The sequence below is a fragment of the Centroberyx gerrardi genome, chromosome 13 (assembly GCF_048128805.1).
Source record: "Centroberyx gerrardi isolate f3 chromosome 13, fCenGer3.hap1.cur.20231027, whole genome shotgun sequence".
NCBI classification, from domain to species: domain Eukaryota; kingdom Metazoa; phylum Chordata; class Actinopteri; order Beryciformes; family Berycidae; genus Centroberyx; species Centroberyx gerrardi.
The window spans coordinates 10,652,506-10,670,215 of record NC_136009.1 but is presented as its reverse complement, the minus strand read 5'-3'; the positions used below and the strand labels follow the sequence as shown (position 1 = coordinate 10,670,215).

Sequence of the window (17,710 nt, the reverse complement as noted above, 5' to 3'; positions counted from 1 at the left end):
ATCCCTAAGAATTGACTTATTGGAGATACCTTGTGTGGAAAGCTAAAGTAAAATCCAATCGTGGAAAAAGGAACAAACTCAAACAAAACACAGAATATTCACATGTAAAATACAACTGTGAGGATACTAATGGGACAACCCACCAAACATTTCAGAAAACATCATTTTCAGCAGAAGGTCATTTTGTGCTGCAGGCCGTTTTCCCCATTTACACTGCGAGCGTTCCATTCATGAGGGGTGAATTTCCGCATTCCTTTCTGCAGACTATCTTTTATGTAGGCTCGTTTATCAAACTGAGCTCATCTATTAATCCACATCAGCGCTGTGGTGAAAATGTGCCACACTCTGCCTGTCAGGCCATCACTCACAGCACAGACTGATTGCGCTCTCTCTCTCTAGCTGTCTCACACGCACACACAAACACGCACACACTTCTTTACAAAGCTACAGAGGTGGTGCAGCATCTCGGGCCAGTGTATCGCCGAGGAGCGGAGCAGGCGTGTGATTCATCACGCCGCACAAAGACTGCGATTGACGGCTTGGAGGGAGGATGTGACCTCCTGTTCTCTCCTCTCACAGTCCCTGCGGAGGCCACGGGCGGGAGCTGTGAATGACTGATACTTGCAGACAGCTGCCCAACATTGGCTGACAGGCAGCGCTCAGAGGGAAGCCTCTCACGGCTCTGACGGACAGGACTCTCCAAGACCGATGTCTGGGCAAAAATCCCATTTTGCAAGCGGCCTCAAGTCAGGTCAAGGTTACCGACGGTAATGACAGAATAAGTCAGAGTAGTATCGCAAGGCCAGAGAATAGTGTATTGTAGTCTTTTTAGTAGAGCAAACCTTACTGATTTCTTCAACCACTTCCCTTTAATGAAATGAAAGTACAGCCTTAGGACAGAAGGCAAACATGTGACAGTTTCATCTAATGAAAGTGGCTTAAGAATTTAATAATGAACTGATGAATAATCACTGTATGCTGTGAAACCATGACTTTTTCCAATCAGTGGTTTGAGGAATAAAATAGCACAAGCCTGACTGTGAAACTGCTCGTCGGAAGAAAAATAGTGGCATATTTAATTTTTAATGTTTATCCAGTGGAGGGATTATCTGTGCTCTGACAACTTGAGAAGGGGGATGCCTTGAATAGACAACACGATGGGAGTGGAATACGCATGACAGAAAAATTGTATTAGACTATGGTAAAGGAATGCTTCTTCCATTCTAATATGCGGGTGTCTAGGAAACCTGTGCAGTGCGTTTAGTGTGACCGCTCGGGGCTCGGCGGGGTGGCGTGGGTGGTACTGACCTGGCCGAGGGACGGGCTGCAGCGCCGGGGTCTGGGCCTTCCTGGCAGACGCTCCTTCCTGGGAAACGCATAGACACACACACACACAGCCCAGGGTCATCTACAGAAACATACTATTCTCTTTAATAGTCTTTAATCCAGAGAGAGTTGCAGCAACATTAGGCAAAGCTATTTTTAGTATTCCTGGTGGCGTGCGTGGGAATCTAAAGACCTGACCCTATGGATAGTAGTGCATAGTTCTCCAACTAGTGGGCAACACTCGGAGGCAGAGAGACATGTAGCCTATAAAAAGTCGGAAGGCGTTGGTCAAGTAAGAAATGTAGATAAAAAACTTAGGACACTCGAGGTACAGGAGAAGTTCCATTTAGAGGCTGCGACCCTTTTTCCATATTCACTGAATTCTCCTTATGAAAGATTGAGGTTTACAGTCCTTTGCTGATTGCTGCTCATCCTCCCCCATCTCCCTCCAGGGCACTATTGATTTTCAATAGTAACCTGGGGGGTTAAAGGCGGCCACACTGAGGATCACAGTCTAGTAGCAATCCATCATCCAATGACATTCCCACAGGCCGGGGCTCCGGCTCACAGAGGAGCTTCAGAAACATGCAGACCTGGTTGGCCTATGGTCAGGATGCTTTGCTCGACAGTCGATACAGCCACACAATCAGAAGCAGCAACAAAACTCGACATAGCTGTGTCAGAAACTGAGACCAGACTGACATTCAAGTGATTTCTGGGTTGTTATGAGTTATTTTGTAAAAAAAAAAAAAATATGTACAGAAATAACTATATAACGATATACTGAGTTTTCCTGGAGGTATCACATGATACTTTTATGTTCAAATTTTCACCTAAATGGATAACATGTTGTTGCCTCATCTACAGGCTGAGAAAATTTCATATTCAACCCTAAAAATATGTGTAAATGCCATTTTCAGTACATTGTTTGTATCCATTTTCCAGCACAAACAAAAAAGTGTAAGGAAGTGCTCATACACCCTGAGGAGCCTCCAAGCTCATGGCGTGCTTATGCTTACTTTTAATATTGGTAACCTATCATTCCCTACAATGCTTGAGAGCAACAATATTTTCTTTGAATTGGTGGCTAAAAACAAGCATCACTGAGTAATAAACATCTTAGTTGTTGTGTCAAAGTTTCAAAGCTCGCCGGAAGTGTTGAGAGCATTTGGCTAGAGTAAAGATATTGCCAAAATCCCAAAAGGGCAGGTTTAGATTACTATGCAAATAAGAGACCTGTGGGCATTTTCTGTTATTGTGCTCAAGAGGTCCCATGCAATAAATTATTCAAACCATGTTTCCTTAGTCAAAATAATGAACTGTGTGTGAATATTTCATAAGATTCATTTAAACTGTCCTCCAGCATCAACAATTAAAATTCTTCTGGAGGAACTAGTAGGCCGAGTCTCCATGCTGTCCACTGATACCAGCACACATCTCTCCTGCCTGGTCCAAGCAACTCAGACAATAAAACCACTGAGACCACAGCAGCTTTGTGCCAACGCAGAGTTTGAGAGGATCAGTTTTGAAGTCACCACTTTTAACAATAAATATTAATGACTTCTTAACAAAAGAACCTTAACTACCAATAGGCCTATGGTCTCTTCCCTCCTCCCTCCCCACTAGCTGCAGGGAAGAGTCTATCAGCAGCGCTGCAGGATCACTCTCCGTTGTAGGCTAACTGCTTATCTGCAGCTCAGCAGCAGCCTGGGAAAAGCCAGCAGTGCCAATATTACACACTCCACCAAGAGATCCTCTGCCTTAAAATATAGCTGCATTTATGGGATTGCGAGGTGAAAACAACCACCATCAGGGTCTTTCCAAGCCAACTGTGAGTGATTGTGAACAGATTTTCATGGTGCTGCAATAACACATCCACACAACGCAAGTTGTGTGCTTGGGCTACGTTGCTCAATCCACCTGGGATGCTGAAGGAAATTTAGTTTATCAACTTTCATCATGAATTTGGAACTTGGAAGAAGTAGAGACATAATGAATGAAACAAATATTCAGGTAGCATGGGCTAATTAACAACTAGTTTTCTTCTGAGAATGGTATTAGGCCTTGCCATCTTTAAATCATTTTGACAGCACTAAATGCATTTAGGTATTGACTGGCCATTGGCTTATTTTCCTACAGTAGGTTGTTTCACATTCGACAGTATAAGGTGTATACACAATTCTCAACACTGAATTGTAAAGTTCTCTGTATTAATATAATGTAATTATCTACCTAAACAATCACATTTCTGGTTGGTGACAAAGAAACTATGTATGATATATCTTTCACTTGCACAAGCAAAAGTCAAATTCTGGATAGAAAGGTAAATGGAACAGGCGATTCTGAAAGTTATAGTAATCATTCAGTATGTAAGAGACAGGCATTGGCAACAGAGATTATATTATCATATATTATATTATCATTATAAGATATTACCAAAGGCATGTTACACCCCACCCAGCCTCGAACAATGGACTATAATAACACGTGGTGCCACTGCTGAAAAAGAGCAAGTAATGTGGTATATTGCAACTAAAGTGTTGTGTAGTATAATCACAGCAACATTAGTTTCACAAAAACATAAAACAAAATGAGAAGTGAGGTTTTTTTTATTTGTTCTGCTTTTGCAATGTACTCATTGGGCAATCAGCAGCTTTGCAGGCAATGGACCTGTGCAAGTGCTAACCTAAAGACTTTTCTCCCTTCCCCTTTTACTTCACTGCACACAAAACCGAGATATCCGGTCTTCTTCTTTCTGGAGGGTGGGTGTGAATACAAATAGGTCAGGAGCCCAACCCCCCTCCCCTTCCAACAGAGCAGGCAGCAACAGCAGCGGCGGCAGAGACAGCATGACGTGTTGGGAGAGCGTACTGCCACCAAGCCTGGAGCTGTCCATCATGAACAAACACACAACACACAGCGCCTCCTGCTCCTCTTCCTCCTCCCCCGCTGTCTTCACCCCTCCAGCCCTACCTCATAAACGCAGGCGGCACAACGATAGCGCACAGCAGAGTGTAAGCGACTGTTGAGGGGAGGGGAGGGGGAGAGAGACAGAGAACAGAAAGGAGAGGAAAAAAAAAAAAGCGAGAAAGCACAGGGGGAGGGAGGTTAACGTGAGAGCGTGTGAATCAAAGAGGAAGAGCGAGAGGAAACAAGGTTCGACGAGGCAACGGGAGAGAAAAGAGAGACTCGGAGCAAAACGGAGGAATGAAGAGCTGCTCAGAGGGAGAGATGTAAAGCTGAAGCACACGCAGCCATCCATAGATCAAGCCCATCTAACCACTGCTGCTTTGATATACGCGAAAACGACAGGAGAGGACAGTGAAAAGACCCAGGGCTGCAGCAGACTGTCAGCCACCGACTCGCTTCTCTCCTTTGCCTGGAGGCAGCAGCGCGGCACCGCTAGCGCCAAGCCTCGGGGGACAATGCGCTGAGGCAGATGGAGAGACTGCAACGCTGGAGCTCTCCAACACATGTTCTGTCCATGCATGCACACGCACGCACGTACATATGTGTGTCCTGGTAGAGAGCTACGAGCGCCTGGAAGAGGACCAGAATAAATTTCACCATGACTAATAAACCAATCAAGAGCACTCTTTCTCTGACTGACAGAGCCAGATGCAGGTTGGGTAAGCAGGGGAGGATTTGACACCCGTTGTAGAGGAAAAGGATGAGGACCTGAGCCATTGAGACCGAGCTGGATATAAAAGCAGAATGTGATTGGGCCAACAGCACAGTAGGGGGAGAGAAGAGGTTACACTGTATATAACCAAGAGGGCCATCAAGGTGTGAGGATTGTAATGCACATCCAAGGATGGGTGACAGAAAGAGAGAGCAAGTGACTCAAGCTGAAACAGGTGTGTATATGCTGTGAAGGCTCAGAATACCAACTGACATCAAGATAACGCTCGCTTACGTTGCAGTCTGTGGTGTAGACATTATTCATGCTACAGAACGGGCGCAGCGTAAGAGAATGATTCAATATGAGACCTCAGTTTGTATATAGCATGTGAAGGGTGTGTCTATTTATATGCCTGGAAAGGAAATGCTGCTTTTCATTTCTGATGCATCCGCGAGAGCCCAACATAAGTCTTTTCAGTGCTTCTGTGAGCTCTCACAAACAGCTCTTTGTCTTGTGGGGGTCCTTTAAGAGGGTAGTGTGTAATTCAGTAGAAAGTGAGAGAACACACTCCACTCCAGGGGGCTAGCGGCACACAAACAGAACATAGGCTGATCATTCTACAGCCGTTCCTTATCTGGATTCTGCTCTGTTACCAAAGAAAATGCAGAGTTGAGAATATAGGCGCAGATGCTAAATACAGTCTCATTCTAAAAAGGGACAGGAGGCAATATTCCTTCATTAACCAAATAATTCAAGATTCCTGAGGCTTGAAACAACAAGTTTAGACAGTGGATGGACAGTGTTATGATAGGATAATTCAAGGATAATTTACTAATGTAAATTATCCTTGAATTATCCTATCATAACACTGTCCATCTATTTACTGATATTTGTAACTTGCAAACTCCAACATGCATTTCTCATTGCAGTCTCAACAAGGAAAACAAATACACTTTGCATGACTATATTGGGTCACCAGCATCCCAAACAAATGTCGAAGTCATTAAAATGTAATAAGAACAACTTTAGCCCACTTGGCTTGCATTAGCCCACTGATGTATTGAAATGCATTAACTGGTGGTCATTGTTGTTGTAGCCAGATGGATGATTATGATGTCTTAATTGAAACCTTTATGCAGTAGAAATAATTCATGCTGCCCAAAAGTTTTTCATCATTTTCTTACATTCAAAACGATGCTCTAGCTATTGGCATGCCACCTGTGGTAATTTGGTTGTTTTGAGCTCCGAAAATGTTTTGACAGTACATTTTTTGGCATTTTGACTATGCAGGGTTCTCTCAACCACCTCTCTGCACCACCTTGATAATTTCAAGTTTCCCATCAGTCAATTACAAAATTAATCAATGTGCTAGTTTGATCACAGCATCACAGCACCAACTTGTCTAAAAATCCTGGGGAGAACCGTGCTGTCTTGTAATCAATTTGGATACCAAATTCTAGTTACTTTGTATATTGTCATCTTAATTTGAAGCAATTCCCATTCATAAAAAAAGACACCTTTCTGCACACACCCAGTCGAGGTGCCAAAAGCAGGTTAGTTTTTTGCAGTTCAATGTATCCTTTTGAGAATTTGGCCATGGACTACACTTTGCTTTAAATTACACAGTAGAGAACAGTATAGAATACATAAGTGACTACTACATAGATATGGCAATTTCTGAGGCATCAAATCAACCTCAAACCAACTCCTGCCCCAGTGTGTAAACAGATAGAAGACAGTTATTTCTCCCTACTAATATTCCTAACTCCACAAGAAGCAACTGCTACACTGATGCAAGGAGAGATGGCAGAGGGGAAATTTAGATATATTGTATTTAGCATACCACTTCAGATAGCATATGAAGAAAAGGATCAAGGACTAGCAACACTTCATAAAGTAGTTTTAGCATTGATAAATAGGAACAAATTATCACTACCGATGTAACTTGTGTGATAAGACCATGTGAAAGTCTGTGTTCATCTTATTACTTTAATATGTGCCCTCCCCTCTCTCCTAGACATATAGAATTGCTGGAGATTCAACATGAGAGCTGGCTCACACCTCAGAGTGGGCTAGTCAGACAACAAGAAAGTGATTTACAGTGACACACATGGAAGTGCAACACCAACACTGGGTATAAACCCTTCGAGAGACCCACCACACACATCACATTGTCTCCAGGGATCAAGGATTGGTCAGAAGCTGCTGACGACCGACCTGACGAGTGTGACCACTGTCTGACTGAATTAGTGGTGCCATACCGCCTCCAGACACCATGCAGTGGAGGCGACGCCACTGCTGCACACATATCGCAGGACTCCTGTATCTCCTCTCACTGCTTGGGGTCCTGGTCTTTCTGGTCCATCAGGAGTGGCTGCCTGGGCTCACAGGCACCCCGTGGCGGAGAGGGCATCCTGTGGTCTACGGGGGTGGGGAACTACACTCCACCAAAGCCAAAGGGAACCTGAGCTCCCGACATTCTCTGTGGAGGTTTGTGATTGTTCCCCAGCCGACTTTCAAGACTGACGCCAACATCAGCTCCCGCCCGGAGGACGACGACTCCGCCCCCCAGGGGGAGATGGGTCTTGAGAACTCTCTGGCAGCCAATGCCAGCCAAAGTGAAGAGGGAGGCCTTAGTGGCAAGCTAACGCAAGGGCCTCACCCTTATGTCATTAACGAGCCAGACAAATGTCCAGAGGCCCAACCAGCACCATTTCTGGTGTTGCTGATAGCCACTGAGGCTCGGCAAGTGGAGGCAAGGAATGCCATACGGCAGACATGGGGGAATGAGAGCGTTGCTGCAGGCCTAGGGTTCATCCGGCTGTTCCTGCTCGGGACAAATGAAGGGGAGCTGGGACACTTACAGCAAAGAATGCTAGAAGCTGAGAGTCGGAGGCATCATGATATCATTCAGCAGGACTTTCTGGATGCCTACAAAAACCTGACCATAAAGACCTTGATGGGGATGAACTGGGTGGCAATGCACTGCCGGCGGGCCAGCTATGTCATGAAGACAGACAGTGATATGTTTGTCAACACAGAGTACCTCATCCACAAGCTGCTCAGATCGGAACTGAAGCCCAAGAAGAACTACTTCACAGGCAACAACATGAGGGGCTTCGCGCCCAACCGAAACAAAAACAGCAAGTGGTACATGTCCCCCGAGCTGTACCCGAGCGAGAAGTACCCCACCTTCTGCTCCGGGACAGGTTACGTGTTTTCTGGAGACTTGGCAGGGAAAATCTACAGAGCTTCTCTAAGCATCCGCCGTCTGCATTTGGAGGATGTGTATGTGGGAATATGTCTTGCCAAGCTACGGATCGAGCCTACGCCACCACCCAACGAGTTCCTGTTCAACCACTGGCGGGTGTCTTACTCCAGCTGCAAGTACAGCCATCTGATAACGTCACATGGGTTTCATCCAAGCGAACTACTTAAATATTGGCATCACCTGCAAAGCAACAAGCACAATGCCTGCATCAATTCATTTAAGGACAAGATGGCCAGGCTGCACCCAAACAGAGTGACTGGAGAGAAACCGGTTTGATTAAAGTCAAGTTGAAATAAGGCTTACGACATTACAGTCAACTCAAAATGTAGATGTTTTTTGGATACAACTGAGGATTGATATGTCTACACTTGTTCCTCTGAGCTTGATATCAAGGCCTGATCCACACTTGATCCACATGGAAACCCAAAACAAACATGAGTTTTGCACAAGTGTTGTGTAAAAACAAACAATTGATAAAGTGCTCCCAAATTCATACCAATTCTGTACAAACAGATCAAATTTGTGTATAAGCCTGAATCAAGTCACTGGAGAGTTTATGTATACAAGATATATTTAAAAAAAACAAAGAGCTGGTGAGTGTTTGACAGTGTAACAATGTAAGGTCTATGTCCTTCATACATTTGTGCGCAGACACAGGCATGCTCAGAAAGAGTGTTCAAGGTACTGTTAGTGCCAATAAAGAGTCATACTTCTGTATCAAATGGTCAATGTAGTCATTTCACGATGTCAGTTTCAACATGAAGTTAGCTGCTAGAGACTAAGGTTGCAATAAGACTTCCAATACATGTGGGCATAGCTGTTTTCAATGTAATCTCTTTTTAAATGTGTCAAAATGTAAAAAAAATTGAGGGGGATGAGATGCTAATATTCGGACACTTGCTCAGTTTATATGTGTATTTATACAGTACATATATCCGACAGTCAACCAGATTTGTAGGCTAGGGATTCAGCACAGCACCGCCATATTTAGAGAGCTATTTGCCTTTTCTTTTAAGAAAAACTGCAGTCTTTTGAGATTCAGAAATTATAGTAGTCAATATTGCAATTGATATTTGATTAGTTCTGCAGTCTTAATAGATCCTTTAGCCAATTCAACTGGACTGTTGAGAACTAATGAGAATTCTGAGAGACACAGCCAACCTCACTTATTGATAAGCAACCAATCAGTGTTAAGAACTCCTCCCTGATCTGGCAATCCGCTTTGTCTACAGGAGAGGCCAGCTTGGCTTCAGCTAGAGCTACACCCTGAGGGGAGATTGTTCAACCCTTGGACATGAATACAGTAGTGCAATATAATTCATTATAATGAAAAGCTTGTGCGAGAATGGAAGAAGGAAAAGTTCCCACATGGTAGCTTGCTACATGTGTAGCTCTGTAGCCAAGTCTCTTGCTCGACTCTCATGCTTCATGTTTGGTCAGTTAAATTCATGTTTTTTTTGCTCTTGATTTTTCAAGATTCAACTTTTTACCTTCAAGTATTTCTTCATATATACATGGCATGCTTATTAATCATTTTCTAGTACCAATTACAACTCATTTATTTTTTGGCAAATGATTTAATTTTGAAACCCTGCATCTGAGCACATTGAAATTGGACCAAATGACAATTTATGAATGAGCCCTGCCAGAAATTCTTTAAGGATATATACAGAGAGGGCTTAGAAAAATCAACTAGCTCAATCTAATCCTGGGCCAAAACAGTCTTCGGAAAGAAGAGAAAGAACAACATTTGGCTTTAACAACGGTAAGTGTCAGCGAACATGTGCTGGCATGCACTGCACAGTCACACTAATCAACTTGCACCTTAAAATTTGTGCTTAGCTTATTCACTTTCATATTTTAAAATGGTATATTTTACTATGTCCTGCCCAAAACTCCCAAATACTATGTTCATGTCTGAATTCTATTTTTAAATAGATTCCACATTTCTGTCTACATTTTCCAAAGAGTGGAAGGCATGTGGCCTTACTCAGTGACAGTATGAGTAAGTGGAAAATGAGTAATTATCCAGCATCAGAATGATCAATTTCGCCTACACTGACTCTACACTCAAATCTCCCATGACATCAATAAAAACTGCAAAGACGTATGTATGTCCAGATTAAATTCTTATATAAGAGATCTTATCACAATGTAAATTAAGGGATTATATCACAATGTAAATCTCGCATTTCTCTTTGAGAGAACATGGAGGCTGAATAGTCAACTATCATTGTGACCTGCAGTGGGAATATGTAGGCACTAACAGCATTCTAGCCGTTTATTCTTGACTGGTAATCAAAACTTACAAACAGGTAATTCTGGTAAACTTTGGAACAGAACACAGAAAAAAACACAGTGATTTGGGTTGCAATAGTATGTATAAGCATACTATTGGACTTAATTTTAAAAATTAAAACAAGTAATAATTAGTGTCACTATGGACGCCCAGGGCAGCTGGGTGCGTATGATATGAATTCATATGGGGTATGGGGGAGTAAAAATGTTCTACTACAGTGAAATATAACTACATAGTTTTTTAGGGGTGCTCCGATCGATCGGCCACCGATTGTTATCGGCCGATATTCATGCTAAATAGTTTGATCTGTGGTCTCTATAAAGGCCGATCAGAAGAGCCGATCAGATGATGCGAAACACGCGAGACAATTTCTCTACGCGCCGCTAAAATGGCTTCACCGGTCTGGCAGTTCTACCAGGTGTCTGAAAAAGACAATAAATTTGAAATTTGCAAGGTGTGTTCCAAGGAAATCACTCGTGGAGGAACGCAACCAAAAAAATTCAACACCACGAACCTCATCAGACATTTGAAGGTTAGTCACGTCAAGGAATATGCCGAGTTTTCAAGGCTAGCTAGCACTAAGGCAGAGAGAGAGCGGGACCGTTTAGCAACTCAATCGCCACTCACTCAGCTGTCGGTAACAGACATTGCAACGACAGCAACCCTACAGCAACGACAGCAAGAAACCAAAAGAAATATCAGCCAAAATAATGGAATTCATATGCCTTGATCACCAGCCGCTGTCTATTGTGGAAGACGACGGGTTCAGACGACTCATGTCCTACTTGGATCCACGCTTCGAGAGATATGAATCATACTGATCTCTATCCCCCCTCTCTCTCTCTCTCTGTCTCTCTCCCTCTCTCTCTTTCTCTCTCTCCCTCTCTCTGTCTCTCTCCCTCTCTCTCTCTCTCTCCCTCTCTCTACTCCTCTCTCTACCCCTCCCCTAAAATTGAGGGCTGACTGACTTGAAACAATATTTTGGCTATAGGCTTTTTATGTTGTAGTTTTTATAGTCTCTAAAGTTGGAGTAAATTGATAAAGGCCCTGTGTTTTGTTCTGTCTATTGGAATTGATTTTTGTTGCCTCAGTATATATAATTTATTGTTCTAGCTTTTATTCTAATTTTTATTTTATAAAATTTTATTTATTTTATTCCACAGGAAAGCTATATTTGTTAAGCTCTAAGCTGCTCCCAATAACCAAGCGTAGGCTGCTATGGTTTAAGTTGTGTCTCTAAGGGAGAGAGAGAAATATGTTGCACATGTTGCCTGCCAATAAATAAACAGTTGTCAATTCATGATACTTTCTCATCTCTTAATTTTAATACAATATATAAATGTTGTTAAGAATAGTTAAATAAATAAATAATGCTACACGATAAATAGAAGGCTTCAAATAGACCCTGTGATCGGTATCGGCCCATACTGCTTCCAGCGATCGGTCCCAAAAACCCTTACATAATTTGTATATATATATATATGTATATATATCTCCATTTATAGCCCCAAGTATAGACTTAAAATATGTCTGAATTCCTGCGTCCCATGAGGTTGAGGCCATATGGACGTTATAGCCTTTACTTGTCAGCAATAACAATTTCACTGTTGAACACTCTTTTTTGATAAATGATTAACTTCCAAACATTACATCAAACACTCCAATCCTGCAACTTTAATTTCCAATGTGGTGGGGACTGGGGAGGAAAGAACGGGCAAATGCAGAATAACAGTGCAGAATAACAGTGCAGAATAACAGTGCAGAGCATCTGATACCTTAAGGCTGCAGAGGGCATGCGGTCAAAATGACAAAACTGTGGCCAAAATGACTGGCTGCATTGGAGTCATGTGCGAGGTCATGCACCTGAAATTTGGCGGTGAAAACGTGGATGGTGCCACAGCGCCTACGTCCAGCACCTGCCTGAATGAAGAGGAACCGAACTACTGGCTGATTCTGGTAGGATTTTTCTTTTCTTGTTGGAGAGCTGAATCTTCCTACAGCGCCACATAAGTGCTGGAGTTTTCAGGCACGCGGTCGTCATGAGAAGCGTCTGTGGCTCTCACACATCTAGGCCCTAGCCCTTAGTCTCCCCCTAACACAACCAGCAGAACAGCAGAGCTTTGGTCTTACCGTCACCGACTTCAGCGTCATGCCGTGGTAGGTGCCCATGGTATCAATCTTGAAGCCCTCCGTTTCTAAGAAAACAATGCAATATTTGTGAGTTGCAGGTTATTGGCAAAAAGAAATGGTTTGAGCAGTATGTGTAATATCTAATAAAAAATAATGACACAACATTATGTTACAATAAAGTTGTAGGACCAGTCTTACTTTGCTGAGTGATAGTAGGTGATTAGCATTATCCACAGTGTATACTAAAGAATTTGCATGAAGCACTGGAGTGAATGATCTACCGGGAGACTGATGAGGTTGATTTGATGATAGTTGGTAAACAGGTAAGTTGGTAAAACTTGGTGTATTCCTTTAAGATCACAAGCACTCACAATTCGAAACGATCATGTGTGCCTATAGACACACATATAAGACTCACCCTCTTTTCCTTTGAATCGCTCCTGATCGTATCTGTTGTAGGCAGCTGGGACGGGCTGTTTGTTCCTTATGGACGGGTCCTGGAGATGACATATGATATAAATAAACACAAACAAGTAACTACATGTTTGCAAATGCACTCTAGTCAAACCGTAACAGCCTGTTATACACTCACCACTGCTTCAAGGGGTTAAATCATCATTGACCTTTTCTAGATAACCCTCCAGTTAATTTCAAGCTCCATTTCTTTGAGAAATGATATGAGCAAAAAGAGGCATTAATAGACTCTATGGTATGACCAAGCCAGGTGCTTAATGGGGTTTGTCATGGACATCATTTAAATCTTCAAAACGCACCACAGTGAATTCATTTTTGCAGCACCAGTCAAAACTTTAAACAAATTCTGCCTTTAGAATATCTTTGAAAAAATTATCTGTATAACATGATTGTTCTTTACTGGCCTTTTCTTTTCATAATCACAAGTATTCATGAATGTGACAAAAACTGACTCAAAATGTCACTGTATTATTATATTGTTTTATTAATCAAAAGGATAAAATCTAAAATGCAATGTGCAGAATATCCATTTGCAGCAATGACCTTGCAGCAATAGCCTACAAACTGCTTGAAGAAACAAAGCAACAGGCCACAAAGAAGCATTAGCCTATTAGCTATTGAACAAATCTTTATCCGTAATAAGAAGTATCTTAAAATCTGCAAGTAATGGATGAGGAAAGGATTCATAGGGGTGCTGTTTGTTTAGGTCCAGGCAACCAGCCATGAACTGAGGTTGTTGCACTTATTTTGCCTCAGTGCGAGCTAACTCCTTGGCCTCAATCTGGTGATGTGCTGGCAGATGAGTATTTCAGTTAGTTGTCATTGTGCAGTGGGACACTTACTGCTTACATACTGCCAGTGACAGCATAAAATCCAGTGTTTGTATGTAGCACTTCTGAGGTGACTCAGCAGTAAAATAATTTTCTCAGACTCAGCACAATCAACAGCAATGCTTAGGAGAATTACGGTATGCACCGTTTAGGCCACGCAAAAACCCAATACCCCATTTACACTTGGTATTAAAATGCGATCTGCATCCAGATATGCTATCCAGATAATAAATAATCTGATCACGCCCTTTGCATTTACATCTGGTATTTATATGCGTTCTCATTCTGTCCGCATTGTGACCAGATCTCATTTTTCACACGGACTATGCCAAGAAGGCGAGTAGATGGGAGATGGCATTGTCTACAAAAATATACGTGTCTGGTTTAGGGTCATTAGACGTGATACTGTACAGTCACAATGTATGGATTGCATTTACACCTGGCTGACTGTGCCTGAAATCCAGTCACAATGGGAGCCAGACTACCTCCATAGGTGGTCTGGCAGATCTGGTCACATTCTGTTCCCAATGTGTGCCGTGTGTGTTTACACCTTGCATTAACATGCATGCAAAGTTATCCAGATACATATCCAATTCTAATACCAGATGTAAATGGAGTCTAAGAGCCCTGCGTAAGGGAAATACAGTGTGTACTGACACCAATACAATTCACTTGCATATTGAGATTATGACCAAGATTAATGTTTTTCACCATAAACTGAAATATACATTCGTTTACAACTCAAAAACATATTTTAGTGTCTGGTCTCACTTTTAAAAAGTCTTTTGCATTAAGGTGAGCCAGTAAGGCTTACATAAACTCATTTATTTAATCTTTCACACAAAGCAAAGTTGTGATGGGAACAGCTACTAGTACATTTGTTTTGTTTGATATCTAGCAAAATTTGAATATCTTTTGAAATTTGAAAAAAGTGAAAGCCCTAATGTATGCGAGATAGGCGAAGAACGCTGTCCTTACCACTTGAGTGGCGTTCTGTGCTGGTCTCTGCTCTGGTGCTCGCCCTTCTTCTCTGGCTTTCACCGACTGAAGAATGGCAAAGATGTTTTTGGAGAAGTTCTGCAAATGAGAAAGATAGTTCAGGATGTGATGAGTTAAACATCCATGATAGGTTGTCTCTTTGTAGGTTTCGTCACCATTTGGTGCAATACAACAGGTGAAATACAACCATTTTTCTGTCTCTGGCCAAAGGTTGCATTGTAATCAGGTAGTAAACATACAAAACTCTCATGCATGGGATAAACCTAGAGTTGTTCATTTGGACATGAATTAAAAAAAAGAACATCTTTGACATTAATTACCAAGCACTTTCAAGTACACAGTATACTACAGCTGAGGACACCTTGATGCAATACTGCCATCTATAGGCACATCAGAGCTGTAACATGACATGATGAGGTGAAGTTGGCAGGTAAGGGAATCCTTCCTCCAAGGTACAAACAGAAGAGTGAAATACTTACGGATAATTCTGTTTTTTTCCAACCTGGGCCTTATTTTCCTAGTTTCTACCATCATGATGAGTGCTGCTGTCCAACACACATCCACAGGGCAAATACACTCTCTAACAGCTAAACCCAAAAAGCTATTAAAACTAGGGATGCACCGATCTGGATTTTTGGAGCCGATATTCTGCCAGCCGATACAGATTTGTGTGTGTGTGTGTGTGTGTGTGTGTGTGTGTGTGTGTGTGTGTGTGTGTGTGTGTGTGCTCGCGCGTGCGTGGGGGGGGTCATTGGAGTAGAATATCATTTTGTTTTCCCTAAATTATTCTATTCCATTTTATTAGGTAGAACATAAACGTTGATAAAGGGCCTGATTGTTGAATATCTTTGTGTTTTCTAAATTACCTGCAGCCTATGCAGTGATTCAGTTGCTTTTTCATCCACTGTATTACATAAGTCAACAAACATTCTATTTTGTAGATTACTGACTGGAGACAACTTTCATCTTTAGGCTAATTGCCAAATAAATAGGCAACAAAATATTTAGACTACTGAATTTTAAACTTTGTGGGAGTTGTTATTGCATTTAAAGTTTGCTTCACATCAAGAGAAAATACTCAGCCTGGCCGCACCATTCCCGCCCCGCAGGTTTGCCCTCTGTTGATATGGCAATCCCCTGATTTAGTCTAAGAGCCTATTCTATAACTTCTACTTTTATTGTCTATGAAGATTGAGACTTTTTAATAACCAAGTAGCCCAAAGAAATATGAAGTCTAGAAGCAAAAAACGAAAGGTGAATGACAACATCTCTGCTTTTTCACTGACAGTCTGTTTCTCTTTTCATCAAGGATATGCGAGGCATTTCTGAACAGGCACTCGCTATCTGTAGATAGAACAGTCATATTTATGTTGACCAATTATTATGGTAGGATAGGCTATTATAGTAATAATTCACCCAAAAATGAAAATTCGGTCATTAGCCTACTGACCCCGATGACAGTCGAAACAATATGTCTGAAAAATACATAACATAGGTATCTAGTTAGTTGAATGCAGCATCAGCTTGCTGCTGTTGTAGTGATGGTTGCAGAACAAGTGCGCAAATCTAGGTGATAATGAGATGAATATTGGACTTTTGGAACCACTGTGCAATCAATTGGCTTCAGAACGTGTGGATTATGCGGCGGGAGTTGTTTGGAGTAATTATATGGTCATTATTTCCCCTTTTTGGAACTGTAAAGAATAAAGCACCGGCAGAAGGCTGACACGGAGCTGCGTTAGCTAACTGGCTGTTTATTATGTGGATATACAAACTTCACCCACTGACATGAGGGTGAGTAGATAATAACCAGATGTTCATTTTTTGGTGAATTATCCCCATATCGGAATTCTCCGATCTCATATTTAGAGTGAATATCGGCCGATTTCAATCCCGGGCCGATAGATTGGTGCATCCCTAATTAAAAACGTGTCTTTTCAACACAATGACACTAGGTTCTGTGTCTGTACTTGGTTCTGGTCAGTTGGTATCAGTGAAAACTTTTTTTTTTAAGCGTCATCACCTTCCTATATTGCTCTGCAAAGAGTGATGGTAAAATAAACCATTTACAGGAAAAAACATTGGAACTGTACAACCATCAGCATTTGGCCTTCATAATCATGCGATGTAGTATGTTGACACCGTCCTGCAGCCACGTTAATACCCATTTCATTGACTGCATGCTACACATTATACAGTACTGTCAGTATGGACAGTACTGGAACAGGATTTTGTGCAGGACACGGTCATGAACTATGTTTTAGGGTGGAAAACTTGTTGTAGGGAAAGACCACTGTGATTGGATATGATTGGCCTGGGGTTGACTCTGACCTTTCCGGTGCTCTGGAGAATGGTGGTCCTGGTCCTCCAGACCCTCTCTCGGCTGACAATATCCCTGGTGACATCCACCTCTGCGTCCACAAAGCTCCTCTGCTTCAGGGTGATGTCGTCATCCAGATCTGTTTTGATAGTGGAACGCTTCTTGGCCATGATCTTGGCCTTGATGGCAGCGATCTTCTCCACCGACATGGCCTCAGACAGTGATCTGGACACAGGAGGAATGGTTTGATCATGTAGATAGCTATGGGTTACTGGATTACTACAGGAACCCGTCTGTGGGTGCCAGTGTGCAGCAGCTCCACAAATACTGTTCAGTCCATACTGCAACTGTGTGTGCTGCATGTTGGATGAATACCAAGACTAATCCCAATGGTGAAATGATTTGCTTTGAATATCTTGTTATTACTTAATAAGGAAAG

General features: G+C 42.2%; 2 protein-coding genes across 4 annotated transcripts in view; one reads left to right on the top strand and one right to left on the bottom strand.

Annotated features, from left to right (window-relative positions):
- Positions 1–17,710, bottom strand: part of cdc73 (cell division cycle 73, Paf1/RNA polymerase II complex component, homolog (S. cerevisiae)) — a 103,030-nt gene that overhangs the window by 82,823 nt on the left and 2,497 nt on the right. For all 3 annotated transcript variants that reach the window (XR_013507092.1, XR_013507093.1, XM_071917663.2), the window contains exons 7-11: positions 17,283–17,496; positions 14,931–15,029; positions 13,067–13,145; positions 12,649–12,713; positions 1,309–1,366 (exon numbers count right to left, since the gene is read on the bottom strand). Coding sequence is in view for 1 of the 3 variants with exons in the window: in XM_071917663.2 (XP_071773764.1) it covers positions 1,309–1,366; positions 12,649–12,713; positions 13,067–13,145; positions 14,931–15,029; positions 17,283–17,496 (515 nt within the window). In the remaining 2 variants the exon portion in view is untranslated. The remainder of the gene's footprint in view (positions 1–1,308; positions 1,367–12,648; positions 12,714–13,066; positions 13,146–14,930; positions 15,030–17,282; positions 17,497–17,710) is intronic.
- On the top strand, positions 4,409–8,924 carry LOC139926099 (beta-1,3-galactosyltransferase 2). Its single transcript, XM_071917684.1, has 2 exons — positions 4,409–5,183; positions 6,974–8,924. Exon 2 carries the CDS (start codon positions 7,224–7,226, stop codon positions 8,493–8,495), a length of 1,272 nt encoding a protein of 423 aa, XP_071773785.1. The 5' UTR covers positions 4,409–5,183; positions 6,974–7,223; the 3' UTR covers positions 8,496–8,924.

What these genes read in the sequence shown, in the direction of transcription:
- LOC139926099 (XM_071917684.1), top strand. Translation starts at nt 7,224, where the DNA reads ATGCAGTGGAGGCGACGCCACTGCTGCACACATATCGCAGGACTCCTG.